The 18,554-nt window shown below is 36.1% G+C and overlaps 1 protein-coding gene across 1 annotated transcript in view; it reads right to left on the minus strand.

Annotated features, from left to right (window-relative positions):
• LOC121319753 (TBC1 domain family member 22B-like) overlaps positions 1-18,554 on the minus strand; it is a 201,882-nt gene that overhangs the window by 80,987 nt on the left and 102,341 nt on the right. Inside the window, exon 10 of the mRNA XM_041257529.1 lies at positions 17,507-17,582. Coding sequence (XP_041113463.1) covers positions 17,507-17,582 — 76 coding nt within the window. The remainder of the gene's footprint in view (positions 1-17,506; positions 17,583-18,554) is intronic.

The following is an 18,554-nucleotide window of genomic DNA, read 5'->3' on the forward strand; positions in this document are numbered from 1 at the left end:
AAGCTCAATACTAACAGTGTTGGGCATATTACTGAAAAAAAGTTACTTATTATTAGTTACTTCAGAACTAATATTCTGTTCTTACTTATTACCCCTCACATTCAATTGTTGTGCACAAGCTTTTACTTAACAGCAATGATATTAAAATAATCACGTTACGGGGAGAGGAATGGAGCGAAAATTTATGTGGGCAGTACAACCATCCATATTTACTCTATCGATTATATTTTGTGTGCCTAACTAATCGATATATATGTTGAGACTTAAGTGATTACAATAATTACAATACATGACACTTTGCGCAAGTCATTATGAGTGAAAATAACAACAAAATAAAAGAAACAAGTTACATAAAGGCTTTTTATAATAGCAAGCTTTGGGAAAAAATGATAATGTATATAAATTACTTAACGTAATAGATGCACATGTATTTTGCAGATACATATTAATGCATTAATTATACTGTAGTATTGTTTGTATGCATGCAATTTGAATTCTTCAAAGCGTACATGCAGTTAAACTATTTTAAACGTTTTGTTTATAAATCTAAATAGTCTTTGCTGATCATGAGAATAAAAGCTGTGTTCAGGGTTTTCATGTGTTCAAGGAAAATAGCAGTTACATCTTCAGGGACTGCCTTAAGCCAAGTTATTAGTGCTTCCGGTTTGACGGCATGTGGTGCTGACTGAAAATACAATAAAACGCAGTTCACATTTATGGTTACAACTGAACTGAAATGCACTTTGGCTTTAAAAAAAGAAAAGACCACCAATGTAGGTGCAAGATTGTTTATTTTTTGCAGAAAGTAACTGTAATATTGTTACTTCCATTAAAAAATGAATGAGTTATATTATTGACAAAAGTAATATTATAATAACACGTTACTTAAACAACAAGTTACCCCAACTCTGAATACTAATCTGATGGCATATGTTAGTTATGTGCCTAGTTTTATAATATCAAGCCAATAGGCCAGCGTAGTTCATGTATTTATAGGAAATTATAGTTCTTTATTTAAATAGACACAGCTAAGTCTACTCTACAGAACACTAATTTAAATATGAAATGCATCATTTCAGTAATCTTGTGTCATAAATACAGATCTTTAGTTCATCTTAAAAAACAAGAAAGGGTACGTTATCCCTGTAAAAATAAATAAATAAAATAACTTTAACCTTTAATGCCACTAAATATTTACTCACTTTAAAAGCAGCATCTGAAAACATATTTGTGAAAAAATTTACTGCATATACATATTTCAAAATGTGTACATTTGAACCACATGCTAGCAACCCAAATACACACCAAATGCCCCTTACCAAAACAGCACAATTCAAGTAACTGTTATAAATGTGTATGGGTTTAGTTAGATATTAATAATAATTACCATGTACTGCATTGTTGAAAAAAGCAGACAGTTTATTGCAGGTGACATAACATATTGGTTTGGCTTTGACCTTATCTGGCATTTTACAGCATGTGGAATTGAAAGGGAGAAATTAAGGTCAAATTTCTGAGGAATGTGAAACATTTTATGTTATGATTCACCTATTCGGTCCAAAAGCCCAAGTAATTATATTTATCGCTGAAGTGTTTCATCATTTTAGTTGAGCACTTGACCAGGAGGTGAAGCTGTATGAAAACCTTTATCCACATCAGAATGGTTAATGACATTGTGGTCACAAAGTCAGAGTTCCCCTCCGTTTTACTTTATGTTTAATATGAATACAAATGCAATACAAGAACTTTCTCTGGAGCAGATGACAAATATACTGACAAAGAAATGAACTCATACCCTGGCTTTACAGAATGCAGTGTTGTTGTTGTTGTTCTTGTAATTTAGATGTCCTTGACAAAAATATTATTCATGAACACTGTTGGAAATTATTTCAAAAAGGAATCAACACGTTTTGAGTATTTTAAAAGCTTTAGCTGAGAATGCCACTAAAGTAATAGTCTGGAAACTTACCTCCCGGTTTTTTTTCAGCAAATACATTTTTTTTTCTCTTTAATGCCCAAGATGGTATTAGTTGTTTTATTATCAGTAGTTTCAAATGGCCACAGATGAAGAACTAGAAGCGCGTGGATATCAATTTAGAAGGAAAATGGTTTTTTCAGACGTGTTTTTCTTACATTATGTACACGAGAAGCATAATATTATAGTAGAACTCTGTGGAAACCTTAGCATAAGGAAAAAAAAAAATAATAGGTTCATGGTCTCTGTAGTATTGGGGTGTGAAATGAGTATCTCTTAAGAATCAGTTGAACCTACTGATTTCCCTCTTCTAAAGGAACATGAATGAACTAAAGTAATAATAATAAAAAAAAATATGAACTAGATTTCATTTCGAGGCCAGTTTCCTACAAAAACTATCTATCCTTTCTATCAGAAATTATTAGTGTGCTGAAATAAAAAGCTAACACTCGATTATATTTTTATTACATTTTCAAAGATAAACATAAAAGGCCTTTTTTTTATAAGAAAATATACATGTAATGTATTCCTATTTCTTTGGTTACATTTTAAGTTTATCTTCCAAAATGTGTTATTTTGATAAAAACAAACTAAAAAAAAAACCTGCCGTTTTCCATTTTTTACGTCTGTTGACAGACCTCTGATATAAATGCATGCAGCTTGATGCAATGCATCTGGCACATCTGGGACAACATGGTCTCAGACAAAAAACACAGTGGTTATCAGGTCAGACATGAAACACAAACAACATGTATTACCTTACTGTTTCAACTTACTGTTAGTCAAGAACAAGAACAAACCTATTATTCGACTCTTTCTAGCTGCATATACTATTAAAAAAAAAAAAAAGTTATTTAGCCTGTGTATAGTTACAGACAATAGAACAGTCAACACAACCAAGATAATGTTTAGTTGAATCCTCAGTCATGTAAAAGAAAACATAGTCCATGCCAAATTGATGCAGTAAACACTTGCACATTATCGAAGTGTCTGTCTTGGCCTCACCTGCTATAAAACACCCTAAAATCTTTACAGCCAATGTCTTCTAAAAACACAATTGTAAATTGACATCAGATTACAAGAATAGGACATCACTTTAAGAGTAATGAATAATAAATATGTATTATTATTATTTTTGATGCTTAATAAATGGCATATTATCCATAAGTGTGTGTAACATACACACACACACACACACACATATATATATATATATATATATATATATATATATATATATATATATATATATATATATATATATGATACAATAAATGTTCTAGCAGCAAAAATAATTAAATAGACATATTACAATGGAGATTTACAATTAGCAAAATAGAGTGCCAAAACTCTTCAGGCCCACTCACATTTTAAGAGATCATCAGCTTTTACACTTGTATCTGCCTCTATTTTTGGGGTTTTGTTTGATAAAAGGATACTATCCACCAAAAAGCAACAATTCAATACCACATTTATGATATGAATGGAACAGCATGCAAGGCTTGGGGTTTGGGTCATCATAATAACATTGGGTCATAAGACAATAATATGTTTAAAATAAGTGTGCGTGTCTACAGCCAGACCCAGATTTAAAAACAATATAGCGCTGTCATAAGGTTGTGTGTGTGTGCATGTGAGACTCCATACCAAATTAAAATGTGTAGGCTTCACACATTTCTCTTTCATTACCAGCACACACAGCACTTTCTAAGGCAATGACACACAGTTCTCTAGCACCGTCAGCTGTAGTGCTTTCCTGTGGGATTTTTGTTAAACATCATTTACAAACAACATGCATTTGCTGTATTCTAATAACAGGGTTATTTTCTGTATTCGGTTTCATAATAATCAATACTTTATTCCAGTCTATATGACTGTAATGTATATCATTTGAATCCTTTCATTTCAAACTTTAAAATGCTCAGTCAGAATTCCAAGGTATAACTACAAGAAACCAAACCTAGTATGCTAGCATGAGAAATGTTAAAACAAAACGTGCTTCAAAACCTTTGGGAAATGTGTAGAAATCAAAAGTGTGCCTGGCCCAGTGAGAATCAATTACAGAACGACAGTGTTCCAATGGGGTTGAGTTGTGCTTGATTTAAACAGTGAAAAACAATCACTTGTCATAATTGCTACTATGCTTTGAATTTAGAAAAACTAAATCTATAAAATAAACTACAAAGCTGCATATATTGCTATAACCATGCTTCAATTTGAGTATACAATAAAACTTCTATCCTGAGATAAAAAATAATAAAATATTAAAAGGCCTGTACTTAATTTTACATATAAAATGCTTCTCAGAACTGCACAGTGAACATTTTCAAGCAAACTAGCTGACAAGAAATCATAAGTCATAAGAGAGATGGTTTAGGCAAAAAAAAAAAAAAAAATCTTCACAATTTATGTGTCACACAAAGGTTTCTAAAAGCAAGCCTTTCTACTCACAGCTCAATTCCCTTGTGGAATAGCTGCCAGTACCGTAGGGAAGACTGTTTTCAGATCAGAACTAAGGGAATGTCCTACAACTTAAATCGCTTATGACAGCATGGTCCATTTAACAACATAATAGATTAATAAAAAGCGACAAGATAATTAAAATCTCATTACCAGTCAGATTTGAGGATAGCATAGAGTGTCAAAAGGGTTGAACTGTGAAACTGAGAGGGTCATCCTTATGTTTATCCATAATACATACAGCAAACTTGTATTTACCTTACCTTCTTGTACATTTCTACTGGTAAACTTGAAGGTATTTAATATGCACTACCATACATAAAAATGTCACAACAATGGTGGAAGCTTGTGTGTTACATCCTGGCTCATTCTCCTTCTTTTTAAGGCTATGACTTGGGGGTTAACTCTGTAATGCTGTTGAATAAACCTAAACGCAGGTCAATATGGGCAGGGGTACATTCGGTTATGTGATTTAGAGTACTTCTATGAAATTACATGCAAGAGACAAATAGCCTTTCATTGAACCTGTTTTGCTAATGAAAGCCTAGTTAGGAAACCTTATTGATAAATGTCTGAGTATAAATGATTTTGGAAAAAAAAAAATCTTATTGCCATTATATATTTATTATTGCAGAGCACTGTATAGTATATAGCAGAAAAAAAGAACAAACCACAATACATTTGTATAGCATCTACCGTATGTCACACATACAACTGTCAGACCATTTTAATACCATTACACACATAATGCAAAAGCAGCAATTTTAAAATTACATTTAAACTCAGTAAGACAAGAAAGCCATTTTATAAAAGTGCATTTTTAGTCTTGACTTGAAAACTGTAATGGTCCCGCTTCCCTTGACAAAGCATTCCATAATTTTGGAGCTCTACAAGAAAAAGCCCTACCTCCCGTGTTGCTTCTGTTGACCCTAGGAATAACCAGCAGCCCTGCATCCTGTGATCGAGTAGCGCGGTTTGGAAGATATGGGGTCAGTGACTCCTGCAGATAACTAGGTGCTAATCCATTCAGGGCCTTGTAAGTTAAAAAGCAAAATCTTAAAATCAATTCACAGGATGTGTCCTATAGTCTGGAGGTCGCAAGTGCAAGTCAAGGCTATTCCACTGCTGACCCTGGACGAGAGCGCACAAGGGGCGGCGCACAATTGGCCAAGCGGGGGGGGGGGGGGGGGGGGGGGATTAGGTTGGCCAGGGTGTCCTCAGCTCACAGCACCAGCGACCCATGCAGGTGCCTGCAGGCTTGCCTGTAAGCTGCCCCTGTAGCTCTGAAGTGGCTGCTGCATTGCGAGCCTGCAGAGTGAAAAAATACATTTTGGAGGACAGTGTGTGTTTGTCTTCGCCGGTCCCGAGTCAGCACTGGGGTGGTAGCGGTGAGCTGATCCTAAAATAATACAATTGGCTATTTCAAATGGGGAGAAAAATGGGGTAAAAATCAATTGGTGACTACTAAATTAAAAAAATAATAATAATAACAAATCAATTCTATACTGCATAGGGAACCAATGTAAAGAGGCCAAAACAGCAGGAATATATTCACTTTTCCTGGTTTTAGTCAGAATTCTAGCGGCGGTATTCTGAACAAGCCGCAAGTGGGATACCACAGGTTTTGGGACACCAGAAAAAGTGCATTACAATAATCAATTCTAGACGAAACAAAGACATGCAATAGTCTCTCTGCATCAGATGTGGATGGTCTAAGGCTATATTTCTCAAATTTCTCAAATGGTAAAAATAAACTTTAGTAACTTCCCTAATATGAGTCTCAAATGATAGATCAGAATCAAAGATGACCCCCAAACTCTTAATTTCTAGTTTAAGTTTTGATGAGAGACTGCAAGGGTCGAGCTCATGTAATCCCATATTTCCTTTTAGTTGGCTCTGTGGCCCCACTAGCATAACCTCTGTTTTATCTGAATTCAACATTAGAAAATTATGTGACATCCAATACCTGATGTCTGTAAGGCAAGTAGCTAATAACACATTAAGCGCTGTTCAACGGTGAACACATTTTCTAAGAAAATGACTAATAAGATTATACTGTAATGCAAACAGTGCAGTTAAGGTTAAAGTTAAGCAGTTGCCATGAAACTTGCACTAATGAGAATATTAATTTTTTGCCACTGCACTGAGGTCATTTATACTGTAGTTGAAAAGTTTATATACAGTGCTGTATTTGACCCCTGTCTGATTTTTTGCATTTTTGCACATTTTTCACATTGAATTTGGTCAGATCTTTTTGTGGGTTCTAGTAGTATATAGAGGGAGTCTGAGAGAAAAAATGACACCAATGTTTGGTGCTTCTTTCATTTATTTGGTGTGCAAAGTAATCAAACATGCAATCTTAAGGTGTGAAAAAGTTATTGCCCCCCTAGTTAACTCAATCCAATTAAAGGGATAGTTAGGGTCAGCTGTTTGAATACTGTGGTTAACAATCAGGCCTGATTTGGGCCAGCCCACACCAATATATATCTGACAACTTTTGTCCTTACCATCAGAGTGAAGTTGTCAGCACACAGGTTCTAGAGGCACATCATGCCACGATCAAAGAAAATTCCTGAAGACCTCCGGAAAAAAAGTTGTTGATGCCTATCAGTCTGGAAAGGGTTACATAGTCATTTCTTAGGCTCTGGGGCTCCACCAAACCACAGTCAGAGCCATATTGTCCAAATGGAGAAAGTTTGGGACAGTAGTGAATCTTCCCAGGAGTGGACTTCCTGCCAAAATCTCTCCAAGAGCAAGATGTAAAATCATCCAGGAAGTCACAAAGAACCCTAGAAAAACATCCAGGGATCTGCATGCCTCTCTCGCCTCGGCTAAGGTCAGTGTTCATGACTCCACCATCAGAAAGACACTGGGCAAAAATGGGATTCATGGCAGAGTAGCAAGGCAGAAACCACTGCTTACTAAGAAGAACATGAACGCTTGTCTCAAGTTTGCCAAATAGCACCTGGATGATTCAAGAGTTCAGAAACAATGTTCTATGGACAGATGAGTCAAAAGTGGAACATTTTGGCCAACATGGGCCCCGTTATGTCTGGCGAAAACCAAACACTGCACTCCACAGTAAGAACCTAATACCAACGGTCAAGCACGGTGGTGGTAGTGTCATGATTTGGGGATGCTTTGCTGCATCAGGACCTAGACAACTTGCCACCATTGAAGGAACCATGAATTCTGCTCTGTATCAGAGTATTCTACAGGAGAATGTCAGGCCATCCATCCGTGAGCTGAAACTGAAGCGCAGCTGGGTCATGCAGCAAGACAATGATCCGAAACACACAAGCAAGTCTACATCAGAATGATTGAGAAATTTTAAGTTTTGGAATGGCCTAGTCAAAGTCCAGACCTAAACTCCATTAAGATGTTGTGGCAGGACCTGAAATGAGCAGGTTATGCTCGAAAACCCACACAATGTCACTGAGTTGAAGCAGTTCTGCATGAAGGAGTGGCCAAAATTCCTCCATGGCGCTGTGAGAGACTGATCAATAACTACTGGAAGCGTTTGGCAGTTATTGCTACTAAAGGTGGCATAACCAGTTATTGAGTTAAGGGGGCGATTACTTTTTCACACGGGGGCACTGGGGGTTGCATAACTTTCTTTAATAAATAAATGAAATACATATAAAAATGTTGTGTTATGTTCACTCAGGGTCCCTTTTATCTAATATTACACTTTGGTTGAAGATCTGATAACATTCACTGTCAAATATGCAAAAATGCAGGAAATCAGACAGGGGGCAAATACTTTTTCACGGTACTGTACACACACAGCGGTCATGCTAGCTTTTCTGTTCATGTGTTTTGCATCTCTTCCATTATATACTAAACGATCATTGTTAACATAAAGGCTAATAATCTCCAGGGATGTGCATTTTGGTATATTTTTATGAACGTTTAAACTCCATGCTATATCGTAGTTTCAACAATCTCTGCCTGTATACATATGAACACAGACACACTTTTTTCTTTATGCTATATACTAACAGCAGACCGTTCGCATGACAAAGACGTAATACTAAGCAGTTTGTTGCCTTTATCTATGTGTGTTTTCATATTTTTCTATATTCCAATAATAGCAACAACATCGCCGTGTCTGTCTTTCAAGCAAAGATTCTTGAAAATCTGTACATCCACATGTATATGCCTTTTTTTGCCCAGCAGCTTTTTTAGATCTGCAGTACATCTTGCTGTCTCGATAAACAAGCCACGGGTACTTCATCTCTCATTCATAATTATAGGAACATATTTTTTGTTAGCTTTTTTCTGTATTACTTCAGTCACTGTAGTACTCATAGTCAGAAGTACACAGCTGAGATGCAGATGGGTGATCTTCTTCATGAGAATCCCCAGAAGATGCTGACTGCCATATTGTCACAGCCACTGGTCTGTTGCCAGAAACGTCTAAAGCCCCTTTCACGCTGGCACTCCTACCCGGGTCTGGACCCATGTCCTGGACACCTTGTTCACAATCCCTCGTAGTATGAAACCACGTACCTGGTTCGTACCCGGGTTAACCCAGCGACCCACCCAGGATGTTGGTTGACACGCTTTGACCCAGGTTCAGCGAGACGGCCGTTCATGAGCAGACGCAATAACAAACAGCCATGCCTGCGTGAAGGTTTCACTTCCGCAAGGAACATTTCTCTTTAACCTTATTTTTGTTGATTGAGTCACAGCACGAACCAGATTGCAGCAGGGATGTAGAAGCATTTGCTCTGATCAACATTTGGGCCGACAGTTGAATCCAGAAAAACTTGGATAGAAGCGTCCGTAACAAGCTGCTTCAGTGCCATCGATACGCATGATGTGCACTTGCGTCTGTCACCCAGGTCAACCCTGCTTTATCAAAAGCAGTGTGAAATCGCGTACCCAACCCGCATGACTCCGAGTCCTGACCCGGGTAGGTTCTGACCCAGGTAGAGCATGCCACTGTGAAAGGGTCTTAAAACCTTCTTAATACTGTATTGCTGCATAAGCCAAATATGAGGCTTATTGCTGCCACCTAAAGGACTGGTGTGTACCTTAATCAATGCTGTTTTATTCCATAACAGTTTTTTTTTTTTTTTAAACAAGCATTTTACGGTCATTTTGCTGCAGTGTAATAGATTACCATGAAAATACATGTCTGCTTCCCTTTCCCATTCTGTGGTCCCGTGAACGCAAGCCAAAATATTTTTTCCGTCCAATGGATTTATGCGACCTCTGATATTATATATATCTATATACACACATACACCCCTTTATTTCTGTTAATTAACACATAATTACAAACCTAGTAAGTATTTGTAATTGTAAGGTATTATAATGATTGTTCAGAAAATAAAAATAATATTCATGAAAATATTTTTTGGACAGTGAAAAACAAGGGAGGAAACATCACTCATTTATTTAAACATGTTTCAGATCGCCACCCCTACCTCTTTGCCGATGTTAACTTTTTTATTTTACTGCAGTTTAAGTTATTTTAGTTTAAGTGAATCCCAGCACATTACTTAGAAAACAAGGCACAGCAAAGATAATAAATAAAACAAGTGTGCCACAAGCTGATCAAATGGGAGTTAATGCCCGTTTATTTCATCATAACAGTGTACTTGCTATACTGCAAAAATATACTTTACAGACATGTGTCATTAAAACTGCACTACATGTCAAAAATGTTAGTAATGTTTTTTATATTCTTTGAATTTTGTGGTAATCTGTATTTTATGTGTATGTAACGTGATAGATGTGAAACTCCTGTGTTTTTAAATTGTAAGTATGAGCGGTGGAAAGACCAGGATGAATACAGACTGCATTGCTAAAGCATATCAATTTCCCTACAAATAACAGGATCAATGTGACACTTCACCTGCAGAGGAAAGCACAGACTTTCAGAAGCTGCCGAGTCACACCGCAGAAGTCTGTCAATGCAGACGGCTGTAGGTTCAGCATAGAAGCAATAAAAAGCACATACATGTTTATTATATTAGCCTGAGTTGTTGTCTTTTGTCTAAATTTACTTTCTTTGCAAGATTTTAGCATGATGGGCCGAACAGCCTCCTCTCCGTAGTGAACATTTATTATGTTCTTACTTAAGGTGCACTGGGACATTGTTTTGACAGAGACATGTAGCCTGAATATGCTTAAACAGAATTAAGTTCTAATAGCACATAAGGGGAATGCATCTACATTATTAGCATGTTTGTTTTTGAAATACAGTATTACATATAATGCTTAACTCTGAATTTTTCATTATTGCATTGTCTGTGTTAGCAGTGATTTTAGAGCTAGTATCAGTTTTAGTACTATTTTTTACAGTGTACTTGAATCAATCAGGCTAGTCTAGTTTAGCATTATAATCTGTGTTTACTTGTTTTACTTTCAACACCCAGCTGACACGATGCTCAAAAAGCTTTTATTAGTCAACAAAAAAATGTAAACATGTCCAAGAAAACCAAATTTGACTTGCTCTGGTAAAACCTAATCCAGCTGAGATAGCAGAGCACAGAAATCCAGAAGAAATACCTGTGTCTGAGCTTGACACACACCTGGCCAGACGTCAGCGAGTATACTATAAACCTGGCACAATACAGTCGATACAAGAACCAGCAACTTTGGTTTCCCCAGCGACAACAGCATCAGCAAGCAAACAAACCTCCAGCACAGCATCACCAACTGGCTGGGAGGCAAATTCATACTCCTACACCGCATGTCAACCACCTTCAGTCCCAACTGTACTTTCAACCAGGCAGTTGTTACAGTCCAAATTGCAATCAAGCACCACCAATGAAGTGTAGCAGACCACAACTGATCTTTGACCGACAGTGACTCTGATTAAATGTCAATCCACATTGCCATATTACATGATATTGTAATTAAAACTAAGAAATCCAAAGTAGTAACGTTATAAGTTCATTAAATATAATACTACTCTGGATTTAACACTTGCTATTGTCATGTATGCTCCATCCAGTCATTAGTTGTTAGTACACTCATCATATTTAGGCTGCTAATGAACTTGAGACGGGTTGGTCATTAAGATCCTTTGCATATTTTTTATAGAGGAGACAATTATCTCTTAAGGGAGACCAAGATATTTAGTGAGCAAGTAGTTTGAGTGAGGTTATCCGCAACAAAACTTTCCTTCCACAGCTGTACTGTATTAAAAGGAAAACATTTCGGGGGTACCAAAGCACCTTTGACCATTATTCCATAGTCCAATGTCTGTGTTCTTGTGCATATTTTAGCCTTTTAGTCTCGTTCCACTTTTCTTAACAGTGGTATTCTTACTGCAACACATCCTTTAAGTCCTGATTTCGAGTGACCTTCGTACTGTTGATTTGATGGACAACACCACCTGTGCCTTCTGCCAGTTCTGTAGTCAATTCAATGCTTGTCTTCTTTCTATTCCTTAAGGATATCATCTGCAAGTATTCCTCATCCTTGTTAGACAGCTTTTTGGGTCTTCCAGTCCTGGGTTTGTCAATTACTGATGATGTTTCTCTGTACTTGGTAATTATGTTTCGGATACCACACCTTGAAAATCGAGTGACGAGAGCTATTTCACTCAATGTTTTTCCTTCTTTATGCAAGTCAAGGCTGTTATAATAGTAGAAAACACTAGTGGAGGCTTTGAGTAAATTATTGATGCTCATAATGCATCAGAGTAAAAAAATGCCGCATGTCTAGGTCTTTACACAGCAGTGTGTGTGTGTGTGTGTGTATACAGTTATGAATGGCGGCCACTCTGTCGTCCGACTGGTAGGCTCACATTGTGAGGGAGTCCAGAAGGAGACCCAAGTAAATTGTACTTTGCACTGGTATTAATTTTGGTGTTGAAAAGTGAGTTAGGACAGAAAGTGTTACCGTATCAGAATATTCTAAACAGAAACTAATTTAACCATTATCATCCCGATACAAGTGTGAACAGGGATTTAGATGCCTGTGCTTTTATGATACACTTACACTTATTTTTGGGGGCAGGCTAACACACTGTGAGGTCAATTATGTGTGCAATAAATCACGTTGGGCCATAAACAAAAACAAAAATAGTAGTGAATCCACTTCTAAACAGTATCAGAGATGAATTGTAAATATTTTGGCAATATTAGGTCTAAGTTTTGAAGGCTACAACAAGAACCATTTGAAGTTTCCCAAGTAGAATATATTTAGCCATGTCTAAAATTTCAAATCCCTCAAACACATTTATATGTTTTGCTTGATGTACTGTTAGAATTTTTTTTTTCTCGTGGGTGTTACTGTCATGTTACAAAGAAGTACTGGGACTTGGCTTGAAAAACAAGGTCCTTCAGTCTAACTGGCAGGGGAAAAAAACATATGGACAACAATAGTGAAGATCATTAAGGAATAGAATGCTTAGAATGATAGATTCAAAAAATATAACTGTTTATTGAACAGTTTTTTTTTTTTTTTTTTTAACTTGGAAGTTGTGGGGTAGGATGTGTAGATAAATGAAAACAAACATGAAAACAAATATACATTTTAATAACATGAGCTATACAAAGGAGATAGCTGCTACTGCATCCAGCGCTCAAAGAATATCACAGACATTTGCAGAGCTTTTTGAGATGTTATAGTAATAAGATAATTTTGGATTGCATTATTGAAGAGTTTGGTGATAAAATGAGTGATCAGTAGAGGATTTATCAGTATGCACATCTATAAAGAGGTATGTGAAAAATATAGTGAACAAGGGGTGGGGCTTGTGAAGCATATAATTAAACAAGCGCTATGTGCAGGTCTAAATTTAGGTTATTTTTAAACAAAGGACTGTATTCGCCCTGTGAAGGAAACCTTTCATTTTCTTTGTGACATTACTGTAATGATTTATTTAATAAGATAGAGGTACCCACAAAACCAAACATTTCCTCATATTAATACATGTAAAAATACGCTCACAGCTTACCTTTATAGACGTGTGTGAAAAATAATATTTCTGGACAATAAAGTTTTGTGGTAACCAGGCTTGTTTCACATTGATCCCCCATGAATTATTTTCACATTATAGCACAAATACAAAAGTCTGTATACTGGAATCCTCTGCCTCAGTCTCTCAACCTTCTGTCAAATATATTTTTTGGTTGTTGTCAGAGTAACAATCCCAACTTTCTGTTGCTGATGTCTGTGCCTGTTTGATACTGACAATGGGGGCGTTGCCCACGAGCATACATGGGAAACATGAGCTGCCTCAGCGACCGCTGAGTTCACAGTACACCAAAAAAAAAAAGACCAAAGCAGTCACCCCCCTCTGGAACAGGGCACTTTTAGGACTGCTGGGTCTGGGACTTTTGTGTTTACACTACAAAAAAAAAAAAAAAAAAAGACCTAAGCCATCTCGGAGTCTGCTTAAAAGTAGCTAGTGTAAACGAGGTATCACTGTTGCAGAGCATCACACTTGCTACTGAACAAGACTTAAATATTGCAGCTTAATCCACTGTTAAGGAAATTACAATAAAGAACTACCTTCCAAATGACTTAATATGAAGGACTGTCTTATTCGACAAACTAACTTTAGCAAGTGAATAGTCATTTTTTTATTTTAAATTTAACGGATATACAGACTGGAAAACCACCTTTACAATTATTTTGCAGGCTGAACTAGCTGCAGGGATAAAAATATGTCAACCCTGCTCCATTAACTCTATGGAGACAACATACAGTATGTTCCCTTTGCAGCCAATATTATTCCCATCTGTTAGTTTTAGAAAAATCAGGATATGGCACAAACAAGTGTCACGCTATACATGGAAGTAACACCTCATGCGAATAAATCAAGACATGTGTTATTTAACAAAACAATGATGTTACTTACGTTACTATCTAGTTTGTTACTATCTAGTTTCAGATCAAATAGCCTCTACAGGAACACAACTATGAAGTCAACATGTATGCTTGATGTGCACTTAAATTCACTCTAGTGTATTAAAATCTGGTTAAAATGTTTCTCAGTTAACTGCAAATAGACTTCTAATTTATCGCAGCAGTAAGGTACAAGCTTTAGTTTCTTTTACATGGTGACTGAAACACTAACATAATTGCCAGATCTGCTTCAATTAGCTGATAAATGAAGATTTAGCCAGGCATGAAAACAGCCAAATGTTGAACATCTGTAGTCGTTTTTTTTTTTTTTTTCCCCCTAACTATACGATAAGTAATCCTGTTTCCAAACCACTAGAGCCAAAATATTCCGAACAAGCCTGTGTTGGAAACAAATGGAACATCTTACAAACTGTGAGAATGATCATAATACACTATGTGTGTGTTTTAATATCTGCTTGGTTTATTTAAGTTTTCACACCTGCTTGTAAAAGGGCATTTTACTGTAACCCTATCTGACTTTTTTGAGTAGGAGATATATTCTCATATAATTATATGCTGGTATATTGTTTTGAGTATTAAAAAAAAAAAAGGTAGAAACTGTTTGATAGGTCAGGTCCAGCAAACTCGCCTTTAAAAGAAAACCTTTTAAACACTTTCAGCTCTTAGCTGCAGTGCATACTGTGTTTCACTGTAATTCTGCTACTCTCAGTCCTCTACAGCACCAGCAGAGCTACACGACTAAATGTCTGACCCACGCAATGCATGTTTTGCGCCTTAATTCACATTTCAGTTCACTTTATCACTTCAGTCTAAAATCCATCAACACCAGACACAGTATTAGAAACTTTCAACAACTACATAAGGCCACTTACTTCACTGTCTTGTTCATATTCTCCCCCTCTAAACATATATTGTAAATGATAAAGTACCTTTATAATAATTATAATAATTATTACATTCTAGGTACAGGTACCACAGTAAACTGACAGGTCCAAAAAAAAATCCAGAATGGCTTTACAAGATACGAGACTAGGGTGTGTGAACTATGCATCAGCTGCAGAGTCACTTACAAAAACGTCTCACCCAAAAGACGGAGCACAAGGAGGTTAAGTGACTTGCTCAGGGTCACACAATGAGTCAGTGCTGAGCAGGGATTTGAACCACAGATCTCCTGGTTACAAGCCTGCTTCTTTAACCACTTTAACTACACAGCCTCCTAAATAGACAATGGTGTGTTTTTTCAAGGTGACTGTGATTTGGTCCTCTCTAGAATGCCGTTGACTTGTCAAAATACACTGCACACACCTGCAGAGTTTGATACTTCATGACCCACTTGACTGAATTTGTGCTTTTAGGTGGTGGTTTTTTACAAATGTTGCCTTCAAGAAACCCTCAGAAGACTGTCTTTAGGAACACATTGGTCAATGCAGCCACTAAGTCAAGAGAGAAGCTTGTTATATGGGCAGCCACTATCATCTCCCTTATTGAGACCCTTCTGTTTTCCCATGATTGTTGCTGATGAACACTCAAGCTGCTTATACAGATCAAGTGAATCACATGGCACATCATGTGACCATATAAAGTTGCACGGGATTTTGTAATTTTACTAACAATACTTGTTTTTGTTTTTGATAAAAATTATTACAAAAAAACACAAAAAAAAAAAAAAAAAAAAAAAAAAAAACATAATATCTATATATATATATATATATATATATATATATATATATATATATATATATATATATATATATATATATATATATATATATATATATATATAATTCCATCTAGGGTTTCTGTGATGTCATAAATTATGAGACCAAAGGTCAAGTAATTTATAAACTGTCACAGAAACCAGAGATGGAATTGTTTTCCTTTAACTCACTGAAGAGGACCATCTGTTATTTTTTTTTATAATACATGGATACCTTTGTGATGCTAATATTAAAGAAGACGAGGTTCAGCATCAGCAGTAAAGTTGGGTATTTTATTTATTTATTTTTAAACATATTTTTTCTGTGCTGTACAGACGTTCTATGTGTATCTATCCATTCGTGCTTCAGCTTTATTTGGATGATTGCCTTTAACTTGACTTAATTTCCCATTCCTCTCCTGTTTCGCCGAGATACGAATGTACCAGCTTTAGATCATATTTTTTTCTTTTCTTTTTTTTTTTTAAACGTATTCTCATTTTGTTGATCATTCTGTGTACTGTGTGTACTTGTCTGTACTTGAGTAATTGAGAGAGACATTTTTTGCTTGAATAAAAGTGATGGTCTTGAGTCGCCAAATGGGTCAAAGTTCAAGTGCATTTGTTTTACTTTTAGGTGTAAGCAGGACGAAGGCACACTTACTCATTGTCCCAATAGAGGAGAACTACAGCATTATTAGAGTCTTATTTCAGGGAAAGCTGTTATGTTGAAGAGTAGGTTTACGATACGGGGAGAGAAAGTGATTCCCCAATGCATGCACATGCAGTGTTCTTATAGAGAAGCTTTATTTATTTATTTCCTAATTAAATACAGTTTTTTGCAGCATTTGCTTGTTGGAATTATACATGCTCAAAACCAAGTCGCGTTGTTTAGTTAATGATCTGTTCATTAATTTAACAAACTATGAGGAGAACATGTTTAGAGCGGGTCAGTATTATCGGCTGAATTTCATTTAATTAAAAGCATGCCACAACTGTCAGCATTTCAAAAATATAAAAGCTTAATCTAAAATTACTCCTTCAATTTAGTTACAGTATGAAAGTCATAATCCTAGCAAATCCAATACAAAAATTATCCAAGTATTTTTAAAATCGCTACATGATGCATAAAAGCTGGACAAAACAGTAGCCATAAACAACCACTGCGACTTGCCATGAAATTAAAACAATCACTGAGTTTAATGCAAACTGAATGCTGGCTGCCTTTTGTGCATAGCCATTACTCTGCAGCAAAGAAATTGCCATTGAATTCTGATTATATAGCCTTAATAAAAAGTAATGAAAGTGGCTCATGCTCTAGCAGCTTTCTTTTAAACGATACACAGCAGTGAACTTGCAAAGGCCACAGCGCTGCAGAGCTGATTGAGGATGACACATCATCTGAGAAAGGCTGCACTAGACTGTCATGGTGGATGGTTGTGCCGATATTGGCTAGATTACTTGCAAAGGTTTTTGCTAAACACTCTCGACACAGAGTTCTTCAGCTCCACTTAGAGTAAGAATTGACTTTTAAGACTCACCATCGATCCGACTAACAAGTTCTTCCAAAGCTTTCACTTTCCTCTGAATTCCAGGCTGGGCGAAGGTGTAGTTGTCCTTGGAAAAGTAAAAAGAGAATTTGAAACATGCATAACTTTTATACATTAATTGCATTACTACTTAAGGCAAACACATACATTTCCCCCTTGAAACAATTTCAATTACATTTCTGTAATATATAATGGGTTCTTCACTTGGTTGGTAACCGCTTTCCTTTACAGCCAAAGTTTGTCATAGTTGTCACCCTACAGCCAAATATTTTATGACCGGTTTTACCACACTGCCTTTAAAATATATTTTTCCAGACCAGAACAAGCTACTGCATTTCTTTATTCTCATTGCTTCATTCTTACAAAAGATTTCTCCATATTTTTTGATGAGTCATTTAAATGAAAAAGTAAGACTTTTGATTTAAAAGCCCATTTAGTGGTTTCACAGAAGAAAAAATAAAGTTAATTAAACCAATTTTACTAATAACACATTTCTCAGTTGGGATTGAGATACACGAATGGATTAACAGGTATCAATTGCATTTAAAGAGAGTAGAAAAGGTGATGTACAAGACCTATATAAAAGACATATAAGTAGTAATTTATAGAAAGCTATTTATTTTAAAATGCTCAGAGCCCTTGCAGGTAACGCACTTCCCCCAAGATGGCCGACTTCCTGTTTTCTCCTGCTGTCGAAACTGCACAGATGGGGACGCATACCACCCCCCTTACACAGCATCTCTTCAAAATGTTTGATTTTAACGTTTAAACTATATATTTTTAAAAAGTTTAAACGTTTATTAAATTAAACGGAATCTTAGTAAACTACAGTATTATTTATATCTGACAGACAAACATTCATTAAACTCTCTGCTAGTCATGATGCATCCTATTAAGAAATAAATATTATTCAGTGTCAATATCTCAACCAAGACAAAGGTTATTTAAATGAAAACACCTAAGCAGATGTAGCTTAGATCTACATAATATTAAATATCATCACATTTATATCCAATAAGTCACTAGTACCCCACTAGCC

Source organism: Polyodon spathula, chromosome 8 (genome assembly GCF_017654505.1).
Source record: "Polyodon spathula isolate WHYD16114869_AA chromosome 8, ASM1765450v1, whole genome shotgun sequence".
NCBI classification, from domain to species: domain Eukaryota; kingdom Metazoa; phylum Chordata; class Actinopteri; order Acipenseriformes; family Polyodontidae; genus Polyodon; species Polyodon spathula.